This window comes from Mycetomoellerius zeteki, unplaced genomic scaffold, assembly GCF_001594055.1.
Source record: "Mycetomoellerius zeteki isolate Tzet28-1 unplaced genomic scaffold, Tzet1.0 scaffold101, whole genome shotgun sequence".
Classification (NCBI taxonomy): Eukaryota; Metazoa; Arthropoda; class Insecta; order Hymenoptera; family Formicidae; genus Mycetomoellerius; species Mycetomoellerius zeteki.
Genome location: NW_017255923.1, coordinates 206,100 through 232,267, shown reverse-complemented (window position 1 = coordinate 232,267; position 26,168 = coordinate 206,100). Strand labels below are relative to the sequence as shown.

Sequence of the window (26,168 nt, the reverse complement as noted above, 5' to 3'; positions counted from 1 at the left end):
AATTTAGGAAAAGTATGCAGAACCAAAAATGCATCAATTTGAATTGAATACTTTTGCCAGCAAAAGTACTCATACACACCTAACTTCAGCATGCAGTGTGCATATCAACAGACATTTTACATTCAGTTGATATTTTTGTTAAAATCTTACGTATGATATTAAAAAAATGTATACAAGTGTATATATATTTACTAAATTTTACGCTTTGACTGTAATATATATAAAAAAAGCATAGGCTTTCGATATATGGTTATACTGTGTATCGTTCTGAAATCATCGGAATAATTAGACTTTTCATCTTCATCTGAAAATCCAAATATAATGATCTCGGGACGATCACGTAGAAGTTTAAAAGATATATCACAAAAGTATAAAGTATTCGTCCTTCAATAAGGCTATAACGCTAATATTATTCACGAAAATTGTCCATTCATCCATAAGCGCGCAATCTTTACGCACACACACATACCAACATGCGCGTTATATAATTAATCAGATAACTGTATTAATCATATCACGTCGCTTTTCGCCAAATCGAGTTCGTTCTTTCACGATATTTACTAGAAGATATACAGGGTGTGTAAAAAGTACCGGGACGACGAAATATCTCGAAAACTAAGCATTTTAGGAAAAAGTGTTTCAGGTAAAAGTTGTAGGGTTTCAAAAGATCTATTTACTGGCGCAATGAGTTTGACCTATGATGTAACCTTGACTGACCTTAGCGACGCCACCCAAGGTCAAACTTATTGCGCCAGTAATAGATCTTTTGAAATCCTACAACTTTTATCTGAAACACTTTTTCCTAAAATGTTTAATTTTCGAGATATTTCGCCGTCCCGGTACTTTTTATACATCCTGTATAATATCGACTCACAAGCCGTTGTACATATTATTCTCACACGTGAATACTCGAATCTCTGTGAAGATTACCGAGCTGAGCCTCAAATAAAATGTCATTCAACAATTTCTCAGCTATTATTCTTTGGTCCAGTCTCATATTCCTGAGCTTGGCGGCAACGTTGCGACCGATTGCATCGTACTCGTCCTCCATTATGAATGAATTATTATGCGATATTCTTAGGGATGGATCCGCCGATTCCGACTCGTCGGATCCCCGGATTAACGATGTGTCGTTCCAATCCGCATGTTGTTCGTAAGACTCGTTCTTTTCGGCCGTACATTCCTCCTGCTTGTGGATACATTAAATTAATTAGAATATAACAAAGAGAAAAAAACTGATGTAAAATCGAGATAGATAAGAGAAAGGCCAAACGCAATTAATTTAAACGTTTAAGAAATGTAAATGTATTATATGTGGTTAAAATAAATCTTAAATAATTTTCATCTATCATATATTTAAGTGTACCTTCAGATTCTACCCAAAATTATTAATCCTCTTTTCTAATATAGTAACTTATTATTTTTTAAATCTTTTTAGGAGACGGCAAGATCGAATTGAATTACATGGCAAAAATTAAATGCTTACCGTTTTACAGCGCTTCTTATTTTGTATCGCTGCACGCTTTCCCGGCACTATTTCGGAGCATTTATCAGGTAACGTCGAGTTGACATATATCGCGGGTTTCCTCTGACTAGATTTGCACCTTATTTTGGTCATCAAAGAGGGATGCAATCGCTGCAAAATAATCAAGACGAAAATAATCAAGATTTCTCTACCTAATAATAAATCGTAATTTATAATAGTAAAAGAAAGCCCAATGAGAGACTTTAAGCACAGTCACTGACTACATAATTAATCCTCTGCTGGCAATGTTGAAGTTTATTTTTTTATTGTAAATTCTAACAGACAAATTTAAATTTGTAAAACATAAATGAAGTATAATTAATTTCTGTGATAATAAAGACTTGTTTAAGAATTTTTTCAAATTTTTATACAGTTCAAACTATATAAAAAAAATCTGCACTGAAGTTCGAAGATTCAGTTAGTGGACAAAACGTGAAAGTATCTATATAAGCACACTGTCGACGAAGGATTAATTATACAATTGTAAGTACCGCCTCAAGTACCAAAATAATAAATAAAATTAAACAAGGAAACTGTTATAACCATTCGAAATTGATTTGATTGTTTTTGAAATATGTTAAGTACAAAAATTTAAGAAACACAATTTTTATATTTCTTCAATCTCAAATTTAAGGGATGAAACAATCCTTTAAAGTTAATGCTTATAGTCAATTATCAGCGAAACGGTGAGATGTACAGAAAAATGTTTTAAACAAAATATTTATGGTTTTTTAATATATTAAATAAGAAAACGTTGAGAAGGGCTATGAGCCAAAGAAACAACTTTAATAAATAACTTACATTAATAAACAAACATTTCGACTTTTATCGAATTATTATCAATGTTACATATATAAATATCGAAATGGTTCAACGCAATGACAAATTAACAGATTGTATGTGAAATTCAGTGGTAAAATTAGCTGACATTAAAAAGTTGAACGATTATTTGTAAGAGATTCGGCGACTAAACCAGATGACTTCATGATGTCAGTTCGAAGTATATAAATCCGCCAATTATTAAAGTTCTTCCCATTATATAAACATTATATAACTGGATTTTTAATAGCGCAGTGCAGTAGTCAAGTAAAAATTATGGAGAATACAATCAGTAATGTTAAAATATAGTATGATTAGTTTGAAGCGACATTGCGAAGAATATTATTATCATATAATTTACATAATATACATATATTTACATAATATATTTACATAATATTATTTACATAACATATAATTTATATAAGGATAAACTTGAAAAATTTTCCACTCAAAATGTAGTATGCAAAATAAACTGTAACAACCGCAAAACCTCGTATGTGTTGGACAGACGAAGAGACAACTTAAAACTCGCATTAAAGAACATAAAAGCAATATTAACGTAACCCATCGAGATATACAGTTATCACACAACACATAATAAATTATAATCATACTTTTAATTGAGAAATTTTAGACATCAAAAATAATTACAATAAAAGAATGATTTCAGAAATGCTGCATATTAAAGAACAAGATAAAGGCATAAATTCACAAAAAGATACAGAACGTCTCGATGAATCTTATTGTTATTTATTACGGTCTCTAACAACAGAAAAATAAAACCAATTTGGATATTGACTCTCTCTTGTTTGTCCCCGTGCCTGTTTTTTCATTTGAATTAGTGCGTTTGACTGAGCTGGAAGGATCTTGCGACGACTCTTCAGATTTAATTTAATGTAAGTCTTTGGTTTCCATTTACAAAATTATTCGTATACTAACATCATATTCTTTTTCTTTTACAAAGTTATTGACTCCGATTGTCATCTGATGTTCGCTTAATAACGAAAGTTCGATGACTAATCCATTTAGAAAACTGACAATTAATGCAACTATAGACAATTATATCGAGACCATCAATATATACAACATTCCCATTAATTTTACATATAAGGAGCTCAAGATTAGCACAAGTTTTACGTTATGACAATATTATAATAGCGTCCACACATTATTTATTGCATTTATGCCTATATCGACAATATTATATTAGCGACATGATTAATTATTAAGGTTTTTTGTTTTTTGCTGAAGAAGTTTCGTGGTCACGAAACGTATGATTTGATTTTACATAATAAATGTTTTAATTGTAATTAACTTATACATCTTAATTGGCTCAATCATTGACCTGATTTCTTTACGTCTTGCTATTGCTTAATACGAGCGAAATCTATACTTTTACTAATATTAATATTAGTTAAATGTATAAAGACAAATGATCATTTATACATTTGGCTAATATTAATATTCTTCGCAATGTCGCTTCAAACTAATCATACTATATTTTAACATTACTGATTGTATTCTCCATAATTTTTTACTTTTGACTACTGCACTGCACTATTAAGAATCCAGTTATATCATGTTTGGGAAGGACTTTAATAATTGGGGGATTTATATACTTCGAACTGACATCATGAAGTCATCTGGTTTAGTCGCCGAATCTCTAAATAATCGTTCAACTTTTTAATGTTAACTAAAGGCCTGTTCTTTTTGATTGAACTTTTGCACCAGTTCATCTTTCTTCCTTTTCTCTCTAGGAGAAAAAAAGAGGAAGAAAGATGAACTGGTGCAAAAGTTCAGCCAAAAAGAACAGGCCTTAATTTTCCCACTGAATTTCACATACAATCTGTTAATTTGTTATTGGATTGAATCATTCGATATTTATATATGTAACATTGATAATGACTCGATAAGAGTCAAAACGTTTGTTTATTAATATAAATTATTTATTAAAGTTGTTTACTTGGCTCGTAGCCCTTCTCAACGTTTTTATTATTTAATTTTAAATTTGAGCCATATTACATTATGTATTTTTTTATAAACTTGATAACTGTGTATTTAGATTTTTCAAAAATCTAATGTATTAAAAATGTCTCCATCTCATTAAGCTTTGAGAGGTTGTTTCACTTCTTAAATCTGAGATTGGACTCACATAAAAACACATCTCAAATTTTTGATTAACAACATATTTCAAGGAAAATCGAATCCAGACAGTAACACCTTTTGTAAGAAATAAAAGACACCAATAACCGGTGCTTAAGCTTTCACTGACCCCTCTCATCTTCATGATTTTACATCAAGAAGCTTCTTTATCATCCTGTCAATCTGCATAGACAGTTCTATCAAAGTATCTAATAATTTGATTACCTTTACATGACTGAGAAAATTCCCAGTGGACTTCAGATTGCCGTTGAGCAATTTCATACACTGCTGACAACGTACCGTAACGTTAGTGTCTTCCACCCTGATCACCTGGAAGTACTCTCCATCCAATAAAGCGGGCAATCGAACCGTATTTGCTTTCTGTTGGATATTCGACTCGATCTGCGTCACCTGATGCATCTGCTCCGTCTGTTGCTGTTGCAACGTCAACGTGTCATGATTCTCTCTACTCCGTACTTCTATCTCTTCCTTGGGCGCCTGATTGTTCACGGTTTGGACAATGTTACACTGATAATTTGCTGCGGTGACCATAGACTCGTCATATGCCTCGAACGTTTCCATTTTGTTCTTGTAGTCCTGTGAGAAACTTTCTATGACAACAGATTGTGTATCCAAGCCTCCGCTCTGCAAGGCAAACGGTGTATACAAACAAAGATCCTGTTCTGCCTGAATCTTGTACAGCTAGAATAAACTGGAAAAGAGTAAAATCTTACTGCGGACTTGACGCAACTTAAACGTCGCGGTGATATTATTTATCCTTTGAGTCTTATTGAATTTTAGATAAGCTGACCAGATAAGAATGTCGCACAGGGCAAATCTAGATCAGATAATAGATGAGAACGTGTGCGTTAGGTGATTAAGCATCGCGTAAATACCAACCTCGTCGATCAAGGCTACACCCGGTTACGTTCGTACATCACTAGGATGGGATGTTCAAGTAGGAAACTGTGAACGCTCCATATGTGTCTCTGTTGCCCATAAACATGTAAGCGAACGATAATTGCTTCCGATAATTTTTTAATCTTTCCTACTATCCGTGTGTGGTGGCTACACTGAAGTAAACAAAGCATTTCTTCAAGTATCAGTCCAGTTGTTACAGATCTGTTTACAATATAATAAATGAGTGGATTTAATATACAGTTATAAATAATTATCGTACCATTTTTTTATATTTCAATGATAAATCCGTAGAATCCAATGTTTCAATCCATGCGCATAACCAGTGAAATAATCCTGAAGGTTGATGCTTCATTCACGTTCTAAAATGTGAAAATCGCACAGGTCATTATTGGTTGATTTAATAAGCAAAGTTCTCGCTTAGTTAATTTATTTGTAGTTAAATAACTCACAACGAAGCGGTGGGAAAACTGGAAAATCGCCGTATACTTTTAACCTACATGTTACTACCAGTAAATCAACACGTTCTATTGGAGTTGGTTAGAGTTGGCGATACTGAGGAATGAAGATGTCAGCTTGTTTCTTGTTGATGGCTGGATAGGGATGTATGTCCAGGTTTATTCTTTTTAGTTAAACTTCTTGCATGGTTTACCTTTCCTTTTTCCTTTCACATTGAAGAAGAAAAAGTGAAACAATAAACTGTGTAAACAATCACGTTATTTTACATAGAATATACATATATTTCATAAAGCTTATTGATTTTATAGAAGAGAAAAAATAAAAATTTTGCAATGTAAAATCGATGTTCCGTCATATTTCAACTTGTCTTTTAAATAAAATGTCACTTGATTCGATTTTAATTATTAACTTTTATAGTTTTAAAGAATCGAAAAAAAAACGCAATTTTTCCAATTTTTCCGCGGATTTTTTCGGTTTTTTTCCCAAAGGTAGAAAAATTCATCTTGGAAAAATTCACGCGTTCTCGTAAAACCACGTTTGCTTCTCGGTTCTTTCCGTAAAGAAAATAATTGCGTATAGGATACACAGCGAGATAAGTTAACAGAAATTTTGAAATTCTATAAAAGATTGAGGTGACAATCATGGTGTAAGAAGAGAAGGTGAACCAACACCGGCGATGCGCAGAAACGCATCTTTTCAACCAATCAGAAAACTGCCCAAAATGTCAAAAGTCAAGATGGCTGCTTTCATGATGCGTGAATAGGTTAGGCCTTTCTGTCGACAGTTACCTTAACGAGCAGTCGTGAGCACGCAGAAAAAGTTTTTATTAAGCCCCAGTAAGCTATGAACATTAAATAAACATTTCGAAGTATTGATTTAATTCTTAAAAAAAATTAAATAATTTTACTTAAATAATTTTACTTAATAATTTTACTTTTTATTACATATTTTTATTTATTTCAAGGTAATATTATTTTCGTATTATATATTTATAAGTTTTAATTCTCTTTCAGCTTTTATCATATACTATATCAATTCAGTGTTTGAATTTCGTGCCGCATTTTGGGCAGAAATCTGATTGGCTGTCTTATTGCTTGGCAGCGCGTTGGTTCACCTTCTCTTCTTACACCATAGGCCTGTTCTTTTTGGTTGAACTTTTGCACCAGTTCATCTTTCTTCCTTTTCTCTCCAGGGTATCAATCATGAAACTTTATCCCTAGAATGGAATGTGAAAAGTGAAAATTTTAACCATTGAAGTTAATGGAGAAATTTTTCACTTTTCACTTTTTATCCTAGGAAAAACGTTTCATACCCTGGGATCGATACCCAGGAGGAAAGAAGAGGAAGAAAGATGAACTGGTGCAAAAGTTCAGCCAAAAAGAACAGGTCTATTATGTATTCAATAAAACATACAAAACATACACTATTGCACCATTAATGTAAGAATTAAAAATATAGAGTCCAAACATCATGTTTATATGATAATAGTAGGTCTAGAAAATAATTTGGATTTAAACTGAATTTGTAACAAAATATTAAAAAAAAAAACTATAAAGAGACACTTCAGGAGTTTATTAGACTGGAGTGTGGCAAACTAAAGTTAAAAATCTGTCTACTTAAATCATGTACTAAAGGAAGGTTAGATTAGGTTTTACTATAAAAATAGAAGGATGACTAAAAAATTTTAATAAGAATAATGCTACATAATTTCATAGATCGCATTAATTTTATAAAGGAATTTAAAAGTTACTTACTATGTCTTTTACACAGCAAAAACAGTAATTTTTCGGGAAAAAACCGAAATTTTCCGATTTTTTCCAATTTGAAAAAAGTGGCTTTTTTAAAATTATATTAACTCGAACACGAATAAATTCACTCATTCAATTTAAATAATAAACTTTTATTACAGCTATTTATGACAATTAAATAAATTGCGTTGTTTCATTAATAGGTCTATTATTAATTTTTTATAAAATTTTTAATAAATATTAAAAGGCTTACTATTTCTTGTTGACATTTTAATCCCTCTTTTTATGTGGATCTGGTGCCTTAAATTTCAGCAAGATGCGTACGCTACTGGACGTCACCTGATGCTCGCGCTGCAGCGCATGCGTGAAAAATCCCTCCGTTGGCGTCACTGCGACGCTTTTCGTGGCGTATTTTGCGGCATTTGCGGCCAACGTCGGTATGAGGTGAGGTTTGCTTGCGTTCCCGAATCTGGCATGTACAGTGATGAACCAGTAGCAGTCCTCACGTTTTGAATAGTCTGAACGACTTCCCACATTGTAACCCGCATCCTTTTACTCACAATTCGTATCGCCGCGCCGTCGACATGTCGGCACTTGCCGCGGAGAATAAAACGGAGTACGAGGAAAAGGAGCAGCACAAGAGGTATTTCTCGTCCTCGCGCTTCAACGCGATGTAGCGCTATATATAGCAGTAGTACATTTTCCTTTCATTCGAATTAAGTATTTCTGAATCCTTACAACATTAAATTTAATCGGCTCCCAATGTCTTCTTTGTTTTTTTTTTTTCCCCCAGAAATAAAATGCGACGTTCTGATTTTATAAAGTCATTGGCGAACGTATATCTATAGTTTTAAACTATAGTCTTATTTATAGACTTAAACTTTCACTTCAGGGTTTTATGAAAATATCAATTAATCACTTAATTTCATCATACAATGTAGAGTCAGTTTCATTTTGAATAATATTTTGGATAATGTAAAGCTAAAAGAACGAATTGTAACTTTCAGCGAGACAGAAACGTCCTCTGGCACTTCAGCGAAGTCAGAGACGAGTAAGGATACAAATGTAGAGAGCCCTCAAAGTAGGAAACACAAGCGGTCGCCAGATCGCGAACGACCGTCCAAAGTAGCAAAGCATGATGCTGAAGAAGATGCCTCATCTGCTGTACGTGTCTTAACCATATATTACTGCCTTGATTGCAAAAAGCAGTGTTTATTAGATCATATATTCAAGGAGTCTTAAATCATAGTTAAATCTGGTTATAGGTAGTCTTAAAAGTTCAGAGCCGATGCCAAAATCTGTTAATATAGTTACCGACACTGTGAAACCTATTTAATAGATGTTGAAAAGGCGCTAATTTCAAGAAAATATATAACATAAATTGTATAAAAATGAATGAATACTGTATTTATTTTAATACACAGAAAAATATCATTCTGTTGCAAAAAAAGTGATTACACCATTAATTTTTTTCTTTTAAATAACAGTTATTTTTAACTAAGAATACTTTTTGATAATTTCTTAAAATATACTTCAACAAATTCTAGAAAAATTTCTTGTTATGTACTCAAAACGTCTTGAGATTATACTGAAGATGATCTTAAATGTAAAATTGGACTATGAATACTACTAATTAGTGCTAATATATTTTCTGTTGCAGAGTACAAACGTTCCCTCAGATTTAACGACCGGAAGCAACGAAAAAAATAAGGATGCGACTGATGCAAACAGGAGCCTTGACAATACAGTTTTGGTAGCCGACCATTACAATGCGCTTGAGGAAAAGGGCCTCTCACAGAGAAATCAAAGTCGCATTGTATATATGAGGAATTTTAACAACTGGATTAAAAGCATGCTTATAAGTAAGTATTGATCTTTAGCTACTGTCTAAATGTTGTCACAACGTAATGAAAAAAGGACCAATAAGAGCCTATCTGTAATTGCATTATTTCAGATATATAATTCCAATTCTTTTTAATCATTGATTGTGGTACTAATTAGCAGTATTACAATTTAAACTGTTGAGCTCTTATTGTATTTTTTAAAAAGTATCGCAATATGTTACCAAGTTATTTTGGATTTTTCCTATTTATAATTTTAGATGTTCTTGTTTAATACAACGGAATTATAATAGCTTAAAATTTCTTATAACGTGTGTGAGGTAACAAAATTAGGAATCAAACCCGAATCTTTTGTTTGATAGATGATTACTATTAAGCTATCCAATACCTTAGAAATAATCATAATTATAAATATAATTATAAAGTTTGAAAGTAGAAATAAATATTTGGTTTAATTTGGGCTATTTTTAATGATTTGAGAAAAAATTGAATTTCGACTTAAAACTGGCTTATTATTGATCTTATTATTGTGTGTGTGATTTTATGTTAATTTTTTAATTGTATTTTTGAATAATCAGTTCTTGCAATGAATAAGTTTATCCTCATATTATTTATCAGATGAATACGTAGTCAAAGTAAGACAAGGCAAAAGTTTCGGCGCTTCGCTTAAAGTTCTGGACATGTGCTGTGGTAAGGGCGGAGACCTTCTCAAGTGGAAAAAGGCCAATATTTCACATTTAATTTGCGCGGATATAGCGCAAGTGTCGCTGGAACAGTGTCAACAACGGTACAATGACATGGTGAATAAGAAAGGTTCCAAAGACAGAGGTTTTGCTCCCATTTTCAGCGCGGAGTTTATAACAGCTGATTGTACAAAGGTGGAGGATACCTATTTCATTTTTAAATGCTACACAAAAATTCCATTTGCAAGAAACGCACTTGTCAATGGAATTTTGTTAATCAGGAATGTTGCAGGTCCGTTTGAGGGAAAAGTTCACGGATCCCAGCATGCAGTTGGACTTTGTTAGCTGCCAGTTCGCTTTTCACTACAGCTTCGAATCTCTATCACAAGCGGAATGCATGATTCGGAACGCTAGTGAGAGTCTCAAGCCCGGTGGCTACTTCATTGGAACCATTCCAGACGCTTACGATTTAGTGTGCGTTTCTCTTCCTCTTTTATTTTTTTATATTTCTCTCTAATAGATAATACGCACACACGCTTATCTTCTTTTTGGCAACGCAGTTCTAGGTGGCAAAATTGCGACGGTCATAAGTTCGGCAACGATGTGTACAATGTTGAATTTTTAAGCGAGGACAAAACTAAACCGCCGTTCTTTGGCGCAAAGTACAATTTTCATCTGGACGGTGTGGTTGATTGTCCGGAATTCCTGGTGCATCTGCCCACTTTGTGCAAGTTGGCTCTGAAATACGGTCTCGAATTAATATCGTTTGAAAGGTAAGAGAAAAAGTACATCGACTTAAATCTTTAATCGTTATTTTAGCAAATAATTATAAAAAGCTATTGCATGTATCATATTAATTTAATCCTAATTGATATTCGCAGGGCTAATGGACATTTTTTTCAACTACAGTGTGAAAAATTATTTATTACGAGTGTTTTTCATAATCTTAGATAATATTAAGTTATATGATCCTATTTCTCAGATTTTGACCTTTAAAATGAAAAAAAGATTATAAGCAAAAGTAAATTATGTTAATTTTAAGCAAAGGTACATTAATTAAAATACATTGGATCCGCGAATATCAGAAATAGATATTGATATTTGAAGACATTATTTTTTCTAGTTAAAATTATTATCTCGAAAAATTCTTTTTATATTCAGGTTCGAAGATTTCTACGAGCGTTTCAAAAACGAGGGCAGATCTCTTCTAGGAAATATGCAGGCACTAGAAACTTATCCGCCGTATCACGAAGCGCCTCTGCTCGGCGATCCAGAGCGAGACTATCATCATGCTGTCGAATATATGCAGAATCTACCGGCGAATCATCGTAAAATTGGCACTCTCTCGCAATCGGAATGGGAAGTTACTTGTGAGTACAAGAATTCTAACTAAAGATAAAGAAAATTTGAAAATATATATATGAAAAAAATATAAAAATTCTAAACAAATCCAATTTATTAAATGAATCTTTACAGCATTGTATGCAGTATTTTCGTTTCGAAAAATGAAGACGATTTGGAATAGCGAAGGAAAGCCAGAGTATATCAAATTATAAAGTTTCGTATAAAGAAAAACACGAAAACTGAAGCAAAGAACGATTTACTGATGCTGCTGATTTTATATTGTACAAACAATTTTATTTGTTACTGTAATGTAACTTATGGTAGGACGATATCATCCGTGTGATACCAGTAGGGCTATAGAGCTGCGTTTATAGAGCTGACAATCATGTAAAAACTGCTAAAAGAGCTTAACCCTTCAATGCCACTCTCAATATGGCGTATCAGACTTTTTTTTTTAAAAAGTGCTTTTTTGAAACTTCTATTTACTTTATTACTTATAGCTTTTTTTTTACTAATCAAGATACACCTGCTCTTGATACCATTGTATTTATTAATGCTTGGTGAAAAAAATTTGTTACAATATGTTTATAATTTTATAAAAGTTATAAGCAATCAAAGTTGAATTGAATGTTGCACCAATGACAACGTCACAGGTATAGTAAAACGTATAACATATAACATTGAAGGGTCAATCATTGGAAAACAATTTTTTTTCCGTCGTTACTGAAATTCTATTCTTTCAAGTCGCAAGAAATTTTTCAGTATAACATGAATGATTTAGATGTCAGGAACTATAAGATCCTGGATACAGGAATGTTAATTTCCTAATTGAGTGGATTATAGATAATCAGCTCGCAACACGGAAAATGAATCATGTATTTTAAATTAAGAATTATATATATATATATAATGGAAAATTATATAATTCTTAATTATACATATACAACTGTACATGATTAAGAATTTTGGAATATAATTATAATATCATAATTATTTATCTATTACATAATTATAATATTATAATTTTATACATTTACAATATATTTAAAAATAAAATTATGTACAATTATTGCTATAAATTATTATCACGCAAAAGAGAGAATGACGTATTATTTTTTAAAACGTAAATATTCTTTTAGCTTATATTTCACAAAAATAATTCCGCTGCGGAAAATCACTCTTTCGAATATATGAATAAAAAAAGGTCAACATTTTTCTCGCGCCGATGCTTCGAAAGTAGTGAATTGCAATTGATAAGAATCGAATGCATGGTGGAATTATTCATAAGACAATTTCACTATGAATCGAACGTATAGTTCTATACGACTTCGCAAAATTCGATCCAACGTGAAGTTAAACCAAACGAAAGAGTTGGTTACGTCGACTGACGTAACTCGACAAGGAATATCGTATAAACTTATTCTTTCAAAAAGTACGAAATAATTTCAAAATTATCGCGTTTCTTGCATCCTATAAGCGTTACGATTAGAATAATTTCTCCGTTTCACTCCGACGATATTGTAATTTACCTCAGAAATCTCTGGCGATTAATTCTCTTTGTAAGGGGATTTTTAAATTTCCTTTTCTTGGAAGAATTATTTTTCGCGAGAAGATCTTCCCCGCCACAAGAAAAAAGGAAAAAGAATCTGTTAATTGGAAAATGAATCGATCAACAATCTGTATATTCTGATTGAATTTCGTTTTGGAGAACATTTTGTCGCCGGTCTTCTTATGGCTACGAAATAAAATCCCAGGGTTGTGCGTAAAAAATAATAATCTACATCTCTATACAATGTAAACTATGTAAGCTACGTTTTACATGTAATCTGTGTAAACAATCTATAGATCAATGGATGCGTTCAGCAGAAAGCCACAGTTTTGCAACCGTTTTATGATTATCTGAGATAGGACCATTTCTCTAGACCTAAAAATGTAATCCAATCAACGCGAAGAAAATTTCCAACAGTTGCAAAATAAATGTTCTGCTGAATGCAGCCATTGAAACTTATGTTCTTTATCGTTGCACTGAACTAAAATTTTTATCTCATATATTTTTATTTATCAGTACTCAAGTCGTATATTAACAATCATGAAATTTAATTACTTCTTTTCGTACTGTTATTTAATTTATAATAATTTATATATTTTACATTGTTTGTATTATTTATAGGAAAAGAATTTAAACTGTAGCGTAGACTAAATTTTTTTTGTCATCTGTATAAGCAATCTATAGATCATCGAAGCTTATGTTCTTTATTGCAGTAAATTAAGCTTCCATCTCGCTTATGTATTTATTAAAATACTAAAGTCAGATATATTAATAATCATAACATTTAATTAGTTCTTTCTGTGTTATACAAATTATAATAATTTATAATTTACGTATTTTATATTGCATGTATTGTCCAATGAAAAAGATGTAAACTATATTTTGACTAATCATCAAAGCTTTGTTCTTTTTCTTCATTGCATTAGACTGCATAAAGTTCTCCTCTCACTTATGTATTTTTATTTATCATATTTTCTTATACGATATATCAACAATCATAAAATTTAATTCTTTCTGTTATATAATTTATAATAATTACATATTTTACATTGCTTGTACTGTCTGCATGAAACAGATGTAAATTATGTAAACCATAGGCATTGCGTATCGTTTGTGTAAATAATCCTATAAACCATCAAAGCTTTATTCTTTATTATTGCAGTAGACCGCACAGCTGCACTAAGCTTCCATCTCTCTTAAATATTTTTACCTATCAATACTAAAGTCAGGTGTATTAACAATCATAAAATTTACTTCTTTCTCTACTACTATTATCCAATTTATAACAATTTACATATTTTACATTGCTTGTACCGTCTACATGAAACAGATGCGTCTAAACTTGACGTGAACAATACGTAAAAGTTCCATGTAAACATAATCTCAAAATATACGGCACAACCCTGCAAAATCGTCTTCGCGCATCGAGTATTGAACTCGGCTGCGGAATCGTACCGGTTTCAATCGACCTCGCGCCGCGGTGAATGACACCCTCGGCTCGGTTCGGGGCGCATCGGATCGGATCGGGCCCGGCGATCGGCCGTCTGGCCGCTGCGCGTAGTACGAGGGGGGGCGGGGCGAGCGGGCGCATGCGCAGTAGCGCGTTTTTGGCACTTAGACTGGTTGCGCGGCGTCGCGACGCGCACACGGAACATAGTCGTTCGTCGGACGCGGAACGGGACGGGCGCGTTGCGGACGGCTTAGGGTAAAGTGTGCCGTCTCTCCATCTTTCTCTCTCTCTCTCCTATCTCTCTCCTCTCTCCCTACTTCCCATCTTTCTCACGGTCTCGGCGAATTCGCGAACACACTCGTCGGGAGGCTCACTGTGCGTGCGTAAGCGTACGTCGCGTCCCAGCCATCCGCTCTCGGAGCTACTTGTGTCTCACTTGGTCGACGGCGCAGCTGAACCACGGCAGTCCTCGCGCCGCAAGTCCATCGCTGGCCGCGCTGTGTACAGGTCTCTTGCGTCCGGGGAAATGGAGCTCGAGCAGGCGACGCCGCAAATGAACGCGGACCTGGTAAGAGGCCGCGATTCTGCGTCCACGTAGGCGCACGTTTTCGCGATAATCGCCCGTGGGAGCGCTCTCGCCTCTTGGTCCGTCTCTCGTCGTGCCCGACGCGAAAATTTTCTAAGTCCCAAAATGGCGTCTGCGACTAAGTCCTATCGTGGCGGACGGGCGAACCCCGAGGCGCGCGCGAGAGTGCTCCCCGTGGCTCCCCGGCTTTTCAACACCGTTGTCGACGGACGCGCGCGCCCGCGTTTGACCTTCCCCGTCGCGCTGAACGGTCGCTCGTCTGTTTCAGGAGAAGAAGACCAAGGAGAGCGGCGGCGGCGGCGACGGCGTCTCCGGGAATCATAGCGGTGAGTTCTTTTATTCGGACGCGTACGAGGTGAGCGTTGACCGAACGGAGGCGAATAGTTGAATTAAAATCGACCGGAGGACTCACGAGGATCACGGGGAAAGGGGGAATCGAACACGTGTCTCATCCCGTTCAGGGAAGAAGCGCCGGAAGGCGGGATTCCTGCTAGTGCGGAAGTCGCCCTTCCCGTATCTACTCAATTATGAATTAATTTTGCATCTTCTCGAAAGTTCGAGAGTTTTCCAGCGAGAACTCGAGGATGCTTTGAGAAAGTTTCTCCAGTCTTCGATCATTGGGTAGCGATGCTTGAAAAGAATAGTAGAGTTCCAAAACAAATGAATTATATATGATAGAGACTTTAAAAAATCGCGCGAATTTTTGATTGTTAATTTTTTATGGTAAAATTTATCCATTTTGGTAAAGAATCTCATTAAATGCGTGTTTATTAATTCTAATTAATTTTTAAAATATGTTTATGTCATTTTTTTTTGTCTATTTTTCTATTTTTATTTACATTAATTTTTTATTGTTCTTATTTCGTACTTGATTCTTAATTTTTCATATTTTGTTGATTATATTGTTTTCAGCGATTGAGAGGATCTAATTGTAGAATGCTTAACAAATAATAGTAATTAAAGCTCGATTCCATCAATATCAGATTAATTTCAATTTCCAGATTATGTTTAATTTATTCTTTATTTTCTTGTAACTCTACTGAAAGTCGAATGTGAGAAGAATAATCGACTGTGATTGGTCAATTTTTTACTTTTACTTCTTAAACCAAGCTTACTTCGCATATTGTAGACACTGCCTAAAAATTAAAGTCAAAGCACAGACCTTTGCATAATGCACAATGCGTAAAGCATAAAAAAATCAGAGTTTTTTGTTTCATGGTAATGAAGGAAATTGACTTTGATCGATTCATTTTTTTTATTAACTTTAATCTCAGTTTAATTTATTCCAAGTAGTAATTTGAATCGAGATTAAAGTTAATTTACATTGATAAAAACAGGTATAAAGGTATAAATCAGAGTATTCTTGGTACTTGAGATGATGTTTTCAACTTTGAATTTTATTCATAGTTTTATTCCTTATTTTGTTATTATATTTTAGGTACCATTAAATTAACATTTATTTTGTTTCATTATATTAAACTTTATATACCTCATAATTTTTAATAGACAGAATTATTTTGAAATTAATGATGAATTTCATGTGTTTACTGTAAACTTCAATTAGACATTTAAATTTCCTAGACCATATCAATGGCATGTCCAATGGTTTCGACAAGAAAAGGGAACACAAATCAGAACACAGAGACAAGGACAGAGAGCGATCTCACAAATCGGATCACAAAGACAAAGATCGGAGTAAAGACAAGGAGAGAAATCATAAAAGCGAACACAGGGATAAGGACAAGGACAAACACAGACATAGCTCCAGTTCTGTTAAGGACAAGGAGAAGCATGATGGTAGCAATAGTAAAGACAAGGATAGAAAGAGTTCGTCGTCTAATAAAGACAAGGAGCATAAGAGTAGCAGTTCATCCAGCAAGGATAAGGAAAAGGATAAAACCAGGGACAAGGAACATCATCACAAATCGAGCTCGAGCTCCAAAGATAAAGACAGGTAAATATAAAAGTTTCCCTTAAAATATTATCTAATGGTGTGATATTTATCTGATTACGATATATTTTTGCTAGGCATCACAGCAGTTCTAAGGACAAGGACAGCTCGAGCAAAGATAAAGACAAGGACTCGAAGAGCAAGGATAAAGATAGGCATAGACACAGTAGTTCCTTGAACTCTAGCTCGCGCGATAAAGATAAGGACCGCAGTATCTCGAAGGACAAGGATAGCAAGAAGCACTCGTCGGAAAAGGACAAGGACAGACATTCCACTTCTCACTCTTCGAGTGAGAAGCATCGTTCTTCAGAAAAAGATAAGGACAAGCACCGAGAAAGTTCATCCAGCAAAGATAAGCATCGTCATGATAAAGACAAAGATCGCCATCGCCATGATAAGGACAAATGTAAGCAGAAATATTTAAAATTATTTACATAAATATTTATTTTCCATTTTTAATCTTTCGTGATCAAATGCAGCCAAGCATCGCGAGGAAAAGGAGAAGAAGGATAAGGAGGAGATTAAAGTAAAGGAAGAACCGAACGTGAAGATGAATCACTCAAGTGAAGGATATTACAACATAGAAATCAAGCCTGAGATAAAGGAGGTAAGATTTCGTTTGCGGTTAACGTTTTGGGGAATAAATATAAAGCGAAATACTAATATGGATTCTTTCCTCAGGAACCCATGACGCAAGAATTTGATGATGATGACGACAGCGGTGGTGAGCGACCGCTTTATATCAAGGAGGACGATGATGAAGAACCGATTAAGGAGAATGCTAGTATGGATTCGACGGATGGAAATGACACCAGGCTGTCGGATCTCCACAATACGACCATAAAGACGGAAAATGACTCGGAAGAAGAGGTTAAACCATTGGTAAATTTTGTTTTTTGCAATTTTGTTTTTTATTTTCGATAATTATTTAATTTAGGCCTTTTTCATTAAATATATTGATACAGTCTTCGAGATCTAAGGTATCACCAAATGTGAAGAGAAAAATCGAGTCGGACGAAGATGAAGACGTTCCACTATCAGCGCGCAAAAAAGCCAAGAAAGCTACTAATCAGAAGACCAAGAAGAAGAAACGAAAACATGCGGATGATGATGATGATTACGATGCCGAGCCTGAAGATACACCGGTACTAAATTTTTCTTAACACTTCTTTCAAATTAATTTAAATATAGATCGTAGAACAGTATGTTTCGTACCGTGTTTGTCTTGTAGAAACCAAAGAAGAGGAACACAAAGGTGAAAACAGAAGGCGAAGGAAGCCCGAGGAAGAAGAAGCAAGAGGAGGAGCAGCAGGAAGTTTGGAAATGGTATGGACACTCAAAGTTTTCCGCTTAATTAATCATATATCAATGTGTTCTTCCTTAATTTTTACTTTAGTTATTTTTTTGTTACTTTAAATTAATTTTAATCACGATTTAAATTACATTTTCTAGTTTTAATGTCCGTTTTTACCAATATAGATTAATTTTAATCAGTTTAAATTATTCTTCACCTTTTTTTAATTCTTAGAACTAGAAAAAGATGAAGAGTTAAACCAAGATTAAAATTAAACTACATTGATAGAAATGGATATTAATGTAGGATTCACTCTGCTTTAACATCCAATAAGTAGATCTGATTCCTAGGGATAAAAGTACCATGATCGTAAGTCCCTAGGAAACACATTCTCCTATTAGAGAGAATATTTGTGAATTTTGTATAAGAATACATTCAGTAACCAATAGGAGTATTTATCTCCCAGAGATAAAAGTCCCTAAAAAATTGGATATAACATTTCTTCACATATGGTATTATAACCTATGTTTTTTCCTATGACTCTCGAATCTACCTTTATTTTCGAGTAAAAGATATGAATGATAGGTGAATGTAATGCAGAGCCTTGTGAGAAGCATAATAATTCAATTCTCAATGAGATGTTTAGTCAGTCTTGGAGGCCACCTCAATTATGTTATTTATAAAACAAAAACGGATCCGTCGATTTTGAGGTTAAGTTTTAGTCACATTGATTCAAATCCAATATGGAAATTTGATATTTTCTATTTTCTCCTACTTTCATAACGCTCCGTCTTGAGATTTAAATACAATTTCTTCATGTATTATTTAACAAAATTTAAGGATGAAAACTTGCCTTTATATTAATATAATTACAATATAATTAATAGTTCTATAATTATTATAAATTAATATTTAAGATAATATAATGTTAAATTTAGGTGGGAGGAAGAGAAGAAAAGCGATGGGACGAAATGGTATTTTTTGGAACACAAAGGACCAGTATTTGCGCCACCCTATGAACCCTTACCTCCTTCCATAAAGTTTTACTATAATGGCAAAGAGATGAAGCTGAGTGAGGAGACAGAGGAGGTTGCAACCTTTTATGCGCGGATGCTCGATCATGACTACACAACCAAGTCTGCTTTCAACAACAACTTTTTCCATGACTGGCGAGAGGTGATGACTGAGTCGGAGCGTGCCAAAATCACTGATCTGTTCAAATGCAATTTCAAGGAGATGCACGCGTACTTCGTGCAAAAGAGTGAAGAGCGCAAAGCCATGACTAAGGAGGAGAAGTTGAAGATCAAAGAGAAAAATGAGGAGATACAGAAAGAATATGGTTTCTGCAGTATTGACGGCCATAAGGAAAAGATCGGTAACTTCAAGATTGAGCCACCCGGATTGTTTAGAGGTCGCGGCGAACATCCCAAGATGGGCAAGTTGAAGAAGCGAGTGCTGCCGGAGGATGTGCTCATCAACTGTTCGAAGGATTCGAATATACCGAAACCCCCGGCCGGTCACAAGTGGAAGGAGGTGCGACATGATTCGAATGTAACATGGCTGGCTTCCTGGACGGAGAACATTCAGGGCCAGGTGAAGTATGTGATGCTGAATCCATCCAGCAAGCTCAAGGGCGAGAAAGATTGGCAGAAGTACGAGACGGCGCGGAAGCTGGCGAAGTCGATTGACAAAATTCGCGCGGAGTATCGAGACGACTGGAAAAGTAAGGAAATGCGTATCAGACAACGAGCTGTCGCTCTGTATTTCATTGACAGACTGGCGCTCAGAGCCGGTAATGAGAAGGATGAGGATCAGGCGGACACTGTAGGCTGTTGCTCATTACGAGTGGAGCATATCAAGCTGCATGAAGTGAGGGACGGCAAGGAATATGTCGTCGTGTTTGATTTCTTAGGTAATAATTGGATTATTGCAATTTTCATACATAATATGTATTTATAATTAATCCTTCCGTGCCGCATTACGGAAACGATACATTTAGGTAGGCCAATCTATTTTGATTGCTTATGACTTTCACGAAAATAAATATATTGCAAAGAATTTTTTTAATCAAAATGCTAGACGTTAACAGTACCACACAAATGTATGTAACTTTATTAATAAAAAGTTATAAGCAATGAAAAAAATATTGGAAAATCATCAGAAAAGGAAAGCTGGGTATTACAATGAAACCAAAGGATTAAAAAGCATTTTTTTTCTATTTCATAACATTATAATACAATTTAATTACGTGATTTCTATAGAATTAATTAATCCCGCAGGTAAAGATTCCATTCGATATTACAACGAGGTGCCAGTAGAGAAGCGCGTTTTTAAGAATCTGCAGCTCTTCATGGAAAATAAATCGCCTGGAGACGATTTGTTTGATCGTCTCAATACTACCGTGATGAATAAACATCTGAACGAGCTGATGGAAGGTCTAACCGCTAAAGTATTCAGAACTTACAACGCATCGTGGACGCTGCAGCAGCAGCTTGATAAGCTAACTGATCCGAACGAGACAGAGGCAGAGAAGATTCTCTCATACAATCGAGCCAATCGCGCCGTTGCCATATTGTGTAACCATCAGCGTTCAGTTCCGAAAACACACGCAAAATCCATGGAGAATCTAAAGGTGAAGATTGACACGAAGAAAGCAGTGATAGCCGAGTGTGAGCAGCAAGTAAAGGACGCTAAACGAGATGCGAAACACGGCTCAGTAAAGGAAAAAGTGTACGTTATCTTTTATTTACATTTTGCATACATAAAATAAATTTATAATGAAATTTTTAGATTAATAATAATTTATTTATAAAGTAAGGTATTTGATAATTTAAATTTAATTATTATGAATTTTGCACATTATGGGCACATAAAAACTTTATAATTTTAGTTTAAATGGTATTTATGTATATAAATGCTATTTTATACTCGATAAATTTAAATTCTTTGTCTAATTTAAAATTACTTCTTTTCTCTTTAACAGTTAAATAAGAAAACTGACTTTATACATAACTCATGTTTATATCGTTATTTGTTATATCATTATATGTTATATTAATTTATGCAGCTCGCGTGCATAAATTGATTGCTCTTAATGTTTTTATAGAACATATGAAAAAAAGAAGAAACAACTAGAGAGATTGAAGGATCAATTGACCAAGCTGGAAGTTCAGGCAACTGACCGAGAAGAGAATAAAGAGATTGCGCTGAGTACCTCCAAATTGAATTATCTTGATCCTAGAATTTCTGTTGCATGGTAAGTAGATTTAATATTTTTGTCTAATTTTTTTGTTTTTCATAAATTTTAATTTTATTATTTTATATTCTTCAGTTTTTTTAATTTCATATATTCACAATGTTTATTCTTGCATATTTTATTTACTATAGTTGACATTCTTTTTGCTAAGATACTATGATATCTTAAATAATTCCTTCCTGAAAAATAGACGGTTCAATTTCCCTCCAGAATTTCAATAATCGATACTAAGTGACTGTATGCCTTACTTTGTCCTACAATTTAGATTTCTTTTTCTGTATACTCCTCCTTTATACTCTTCTTTTATCGATATAGCAACGATGCTATACCTGCAGAAGTTTTTGGATTATGTCGAAATCACCGCTCGATAAAGATCGTCAATTTCCTCTCAGTCATTTTGCGCTTATATTTGAGATTTGAAAACATGTTACCAAATTAGACTTGCAAATGCTGTAAGATTTCTGAAGACTTGATAAACAGCTCTGCTCGAACCTGCACATTCAACTCTTTTCATGTTTTCTTTGTTACTATTCTATAATTACTGTGGCCTTCGGACCGCTCCAATTCTATAGCAAAGGAAACTCCCTACGAGAAATATGTGAATTCGGTACTCCGTTATTTCTTGGAAAGATAGAAAATTCTGGACAGAAGTTGAACCCCCCCCCCCAATCATGATTAGTATTTATTTCACGCACTATTCCTTTTTTCACATGTCTACAATTTTTTTTTTTTCAGGTGCAAAAAGCATAACGTCCCAATCGAGAAGATCTATAACAAGACTCAGAGGGATAAGTTCCGATGGGCAATAGACATGGCCGGTCCGGACTATGTGTTTTAACCCCGCGGATCGTCATCGTCATTATCATCGTCGTCAAGGCCAATGCATACCGGTCCATGAGAGGAGTGCATCTCCTGCTGACGATGTATCTAGTGAATTTTACGTTCTAACGAGCAGCCAGGAGACTTAAAGTAAGACAAAGAGAATGAAAAAAAAAGAAGAAAAAAAGAACAGTGTAAACAGTATGGAAAATTTTTTACACTTACGCGATAGAAATGTGAGAGTGTGGGAACATATTTTCTATAGGATGATGTGCATCGCGTGCGTATTAAACAATGCGATTGATATATTTAAAGTGATTAACTGAATGCAGTACGCGGATTCGACAAGCTTGTCTTAGACCGATCGTACGCGTTTTGCCATGGGTAAAATGCTTTCTATTTACATCGCTAGCTTGTTCGTCTACGTGCTGATTTGTACAAGGCACTCAGAAGTGATAATTTATAGGGATGATAATTGAAAGGATGGTTGCCGCACGAATTGCAGGTTATCTTCTGTGCGAGGGAGAAACATTTTTATTTCGTTTAGGTAGAAATTCATTCTGACTATGGCGTAAGAAACTAGCAAAAAATGAATTGCGGGGAAAAAAAAGACTTCACATTTGTGACGGCATACACGAGAGGCAGGGATTGAATTTTGCTAAAAGTATAAGGAATCGAACGGCCGACTTCGGCATGCGAGAAAGCTATAACTGCGCTATTGTATATATGTAGGACACATTCGTACGAGTGAGTTGCGGATATCGTTTCCGATTGTGTCGATATTAGAAAAGAAAAAAAGAGAAGGAAGAAGAGGAAGGGAAAGGAAGCGAAAGAAACCAATTCGGTGTAGGCAGCTGATGAATTTTGTATTTCCCTTTAACGAGCATAAACACGCATAATGCACTTGTTTCTCTCATAAATGTATGATAATGTCATTTCATCGAGTATCACGTTTACATTTTACAGCATCATGTCGAAGACATACATATATGTATTCGTAGAACGTATTCGATATTGTGCACTCCTCTTTTGATATATAAATGAAAGAAAAAGTGTAACTAGCAAATTTTCGCCAGATCGTGGTTCACCCTACCCAACCCCTCACCCCAACCCCTTCAAGAAACTCAATAGTATAAAGAAATGCCGAAATATATAAATATATATTTAAGTGAATTACATCGCTTTAGCGATTTATGTTTTATAAGATGATGTCTTTAGGCTATAAAAATAAACGACAAAATGTATCCTTTAATTTCTTAACGTTATTTGCACATCCGCGCGGACCTTGCTCGGTGCCGAGCGGAAGGGTTACTAGGCACACATACACGCGTGTATGTTATATATACATATATATATATTCTATATCTATATAATATGTAGGAGTGGGAAGTAACTTCCCGTTCATCGTAATATATTTTATGCAAAATATATATATATTAATCGCGCGGACCTTGCTCGGTGCCGAGCGGAAGGGTTACTAGGCACACATACACGCGTGTATGTTATATATACATATATATATATTCTATATCTATATAATATGTAGGAGTGGGAAGTAACTTCCCGTTCCTCGTAATATATTTCATGCAAAATATATATATATTAATATATTCTATATATTATATATATATATATCTAATAAATGTAAGTATATATAATTATATTCATGTACGAATTATATGTATTTATATGTATATATACATACACATATATTTTACTCATTTGACGATAAGCATTAAAACGTCAAGCTTTTCCATTTTCATGATCGAATCGCGAGACAATTCTGGCGCTTGTGCTTAAATAATACATAAGATACGTACGAACGTATTTATCTAGGAAAAATTTTATTCGTCATGACCCCTATCCTCTTGCTTTCGTTCTCCGCGAATTTTTTACATTACGAGGCTAAAGCGAGTGGAAATTGCCTTGTAAAAATTACAAAATTGGCGTCGGATTTACGGAGATCTGCAGGACCTGCGAGATTCTGTTCGGATAGAAAAAAATCTTAGTGACCGACCTACGTGATCTACATAATTGTATCTCATTGTGCGACGGCGTGTCTCGAAAATGAAGTAAAAAAAGTATCATTGTCTGTAATTCGCGCGCTATAACTAATTTTTAATCTTCGTCCCTTTAATTCGGATCCGCCTCGTGCTACGCCCATTTCATTGATGTGAATTAACTTCAACCTCGGTTTAACTTACTTTTTATCTGATTGTAAGAATCAGAAAATGATAAATAAATTAAATCGAGAGATTGAAGTTAATCTGCAAATTTTTTTTGTAAAAATGAACAGAAAGAGAGTGATAGCAATTATAAAAGTAAGAATTATACAAGTTCTAGAATTAATGTACATATAATCAAATACATTATTTTATAGTCATTGCAACTTATTCATTATGAATATTGATTTATTCAACTGTATATATATATATATATATATACACACACACACACACATTAATTCTACATATAAAACTTGTACAGTTGTCACCTTTAAAATTTGCTACCATCGTTTTCTCTGAGTGTAGACGAACCAGGCCGAATTCAACTCATCGCGATTCTTTCATAGGAAAAAAAAATCATTTCTGTTGAATTTGTACATACGACGAGGCGCTGCCCATTCTCGATCGGTCAAGGATACGTATTTAAGAATTCGACGCTTAATAGGAAAAACGCGAGTCGTACTCGGCTATCTATCGGTCGGGATGCAACGCGTTACTTATGTTACGTGCGCGAATCATATGCATAAGTACTACTAGTTAATTATAAGATACACACGTAGATATATACGCATATATTTATACGTAAGAGGGTACACGAGACGCTCCGGATTACGTTCCGGAGACGCAGATTTTTACGCCTTATCATTGAAAGAGAAAGACGTCCCCGACATCGGCGAATCTGTTCATCATTTATTTTTTTCTCGCGCGTACACGAAAAGAAAGATGTATTAATTAAAGCTTTGAGATCCGATCCACAATAGATGTAGCAAGCCTTCGGCCTTTCACTCCAAGCTAAACTGTAATGTTTTGTTTTATTTTATAAAAGCATGACTTTAAGTCTTAGTTCCTAAACTTTAAGCGAGCTGGCCAGATCGCAGCTGGAAAGTTTAGAAGCTTATTGTTAAAGCGAATTAATATCACAGCTCAGAGCAAAAGGCTCACTGCACTTATTACTGACCGGATCTAATTAGAACTAATCTTGTTAATCCAACATATCGTACTCTTGTTTTTAATGGAACAAATATTTGTATCATTAATCTTTAAGAGGGCCGTTGTGAAGTCTCGAAGTTAATGTCTATTAAGTTTTAAACATATATAATATTTTTTTCTTAGAGCGAAGTTTTCACAATTTAAGAGAAAAATTCCTACAGCCCTCTAATGATTAAGATTATTGTTGAATCAACGTCCTGATGAAAAAAATTCTCGTAATGTCCCACATTTTAAGAATTTTTCACGTTTTAAATTTGTAAAGATTTCTAAAAAAAAAACCTTATGCTTCTTCAAAGTTTTGTTAAGTTTTCTTTAGCTATCATAAAATGAGAAATTTTAGGATATTTCAGAAATTCATATATATAAAGAATTCTATAAAATATTTAAACTCTGAAAGATAAAGAATTTTTAAGAATTTATAAAATTATATATAGAAATTGTGAAAAATTCTTAAATTTACATAGAAATTCTGAAGAATTTGTGATGCATTTTTACCAGATTATTTCCAATTAAATCATGCTGTTAATACATCATTTTTTCGTGAACAAATCTCATAGTACATAAAA

At 34.1% G+C, this 26,168-nt stretch overlaps 3 protein-coding genes across 9 annotated transcripts; 2 read left to right on the top strand and 1 right to left on the bottom strand.

Annotated features, from left to right (window-relative positions):
- Nucleotides 1-253: 253 nt before the first annotated feature.
- Nucleotides 254-6,005, bottom strand: LOC108731442 (uncharacterized). 4 transcript variants are annotated; one of them, XM_018461795.1, is made up of 6 exons: nucleotides 5,860-6,005; nucleotides 5,670-5,769; nucleotides 5,390-5,611; nucleotides 4,715-5,201; nucleotides 1,487-1,636; nucleotides 254-1,189 (listed from the first exon to the last, which is right to left on the bottom strand). In XM_018461795.1, the coding sequence occupies exons 4-6, from the start codon at nucleotides 5,069-5,071 to the stop codon at nucleotides 896-898; spliced, it is 801 nt and encodes a 266-aa protein (XP_018317297.1). In that variant the 5' UTR covers nucleotides 5,072-5,201; nucleotides 5,390-5,611; nucleotides 5,670-5,769; nucleotides 5,860-6,005; the 3' UTR covers nucleotides 254-895. The 4 variants fall into 4 exon arrangements, with proteins under 4 accessions (XP_018317297.1, XP_018317290.1, XP_018317312.1 ...); XM_018461788.1 differs by having other exon boundaries at nucleotides 5,390-5,562; XM_018461810.1 differs by having other exon boundaries at nucleotides 254-1,186; nucleotides 5,390-5,562.
- A 1,963-nt stretch (nucleotides 6,006-7,968) lies between these two features.
- Rnmt (RNA guanine-7 methyltransferase) lies at nucleotides 7,969-11,922 on the top strand. Of its 2 annotated transcripts, none has more exons than XM_018461768.1 (8): nucleotides 7,969-8,257; nucleotides 8,622-8,778; nucleotides 9,275-9,476; nucleotides 10,074-10,333; nucleotides 10,431-10,612; nucleotides 10,699-10,911; nucleotides 11,300-11,508; nucleotides 11,615-11,922. In XM_018461768.1, exons 1-8 carry the CDS (start codon nucleotides 8,199-8,201, stop codon nucleotides 11,692-11,694), a joined length of 1,362 nt encoding a protein of 453 aa, XP_018317270.1. In that variant the 5' UTR covers nucleotides 7,969-8,198; the 3' UTR covers nucleotides 11,695-11,922. The 2 variants fall into 2 exon arrangements, with proteins under 2 accessions (XP_018317270.1, XP_018317279.1); XM_018461777.1 differs by having other exon boundaries at nucleotides 7,971-8,058.
- Nucleotides 11,923-12,910: 988 nt separating this feature from the next.
- Nucleotides 12,911-22,970, top strand: Top1 (DNA topoisomerase 1). Of its 3 annotated transcripts, none has more exons than XM_018462052.1 (12): nucleotides 12,911-13,285; nucleotides 15,336-15,393; nucleotides 16,649-17,021; nucleotides 17,096-17,424; nucleotides 17,498-17,625; nucleotides 17,700-17,900; nucleotides 17,984-18,163; nucleotides 18,250-18,344; nucleotides 19,251-20,224; nucleotides 20,592-21,042; nucleotides 21,419-21,568; nucleotides 22,304-22,970. In XM_018462052.1, the coding sequence occupies exons 3-12, from the start codon at nucleotides 16,663-16,665 to the stop codon at nucleotides 22,404-22,406; spliced, it is 2,970 nt and encodes a 989-aa protein (XP_018317554.1). In that variant the 5' UTR covers nucleotides 12,911-13,285; nucleotides 15,336-15,393; nucleotides 16,649-16,662; the 3' UTR covers nucleotides 22,407-22,970. The 3 variants fall into 3 exon arrangements, with proteins under 3 accessions (XP_018317554.1, XP_018317546.1, XP_018317537.1); XM_018462044.1 differs by lacking the exon at nucleotides 12,911-13,285 and adding an exon at nucleotides 14,591-15,049 and having other exon boundaries at nucleotides 17,999-18,163; XM_018462035.1 differs by lacking the exon at nucleotides 12,911-13,285 and adding an exon at nucleotides 14,591-15,049.
- The last annotated feature ends 3,198 nt before the right edge of the window (nucleotides 22,971-26,168 follow it).

Coding starts and splice junctions, on each gene's coding strand:
- LOC108731442 (XM_018461795.1), bottom strand. CDS start 5,071: ATGGAAACGTTCGAGGCATATGACGAGTCTATGGTCACCGCAGCAAAT. Junction 1,637..4,714: donor ATTTTCTCAGTCATGTAAAG/GTAATCAAATTA, acceptor ATTATTTTGCAG/CGATTGCATCCCTCTTTGAT. Junction 1,190..1,486: donor ATAAGAAGCGCTGTAAAACG/GTAAGCATTTAA, acceptor TGTATCCACAAG/CAGGAGGAATGTACGGCCGA.
- Rnmt (XM_018461768.1), top strand. CDS start 8,199: ATGTCGGCACTTGCCGCGGAGAATAAAACGGAGTACGAGGAAAAGGAG. Junction 10,912..11,299: donor GAATTAATATCGTTTGAAAG/GTAAGAGAAAAA, acceptor TTTTATATTCAG/GTTCGAAGATTTCTACGAGC. Junction 11,509..11,614: donor ATCGGAATGGGAAGTTACTT/GTGAGTACAAGA, acceptor GAATCTTTACAG/CATTGTATGCAGTATTTTCG.
- Top1 (XM_018462035.1), top strand. CDS start 15,008: ATGGAGCTCGAGCAGGCGACGCCGCAAATGAACGCGGACCTG. Junction 20,225..20,591: donor CGTCGTGTTTGATTTCTTAG/GTAATAATTGGA, acceptor TTAATCCCGCAG/GTAAAGATTCCATTCGATAT. Junction 21,043..21,418: donor GGCTCAGTAAAGGAAAAAGT/GTACGTTATCTT, acceptor ATGTTTTTATAG/AACATATGAAAAAAAGAAGA.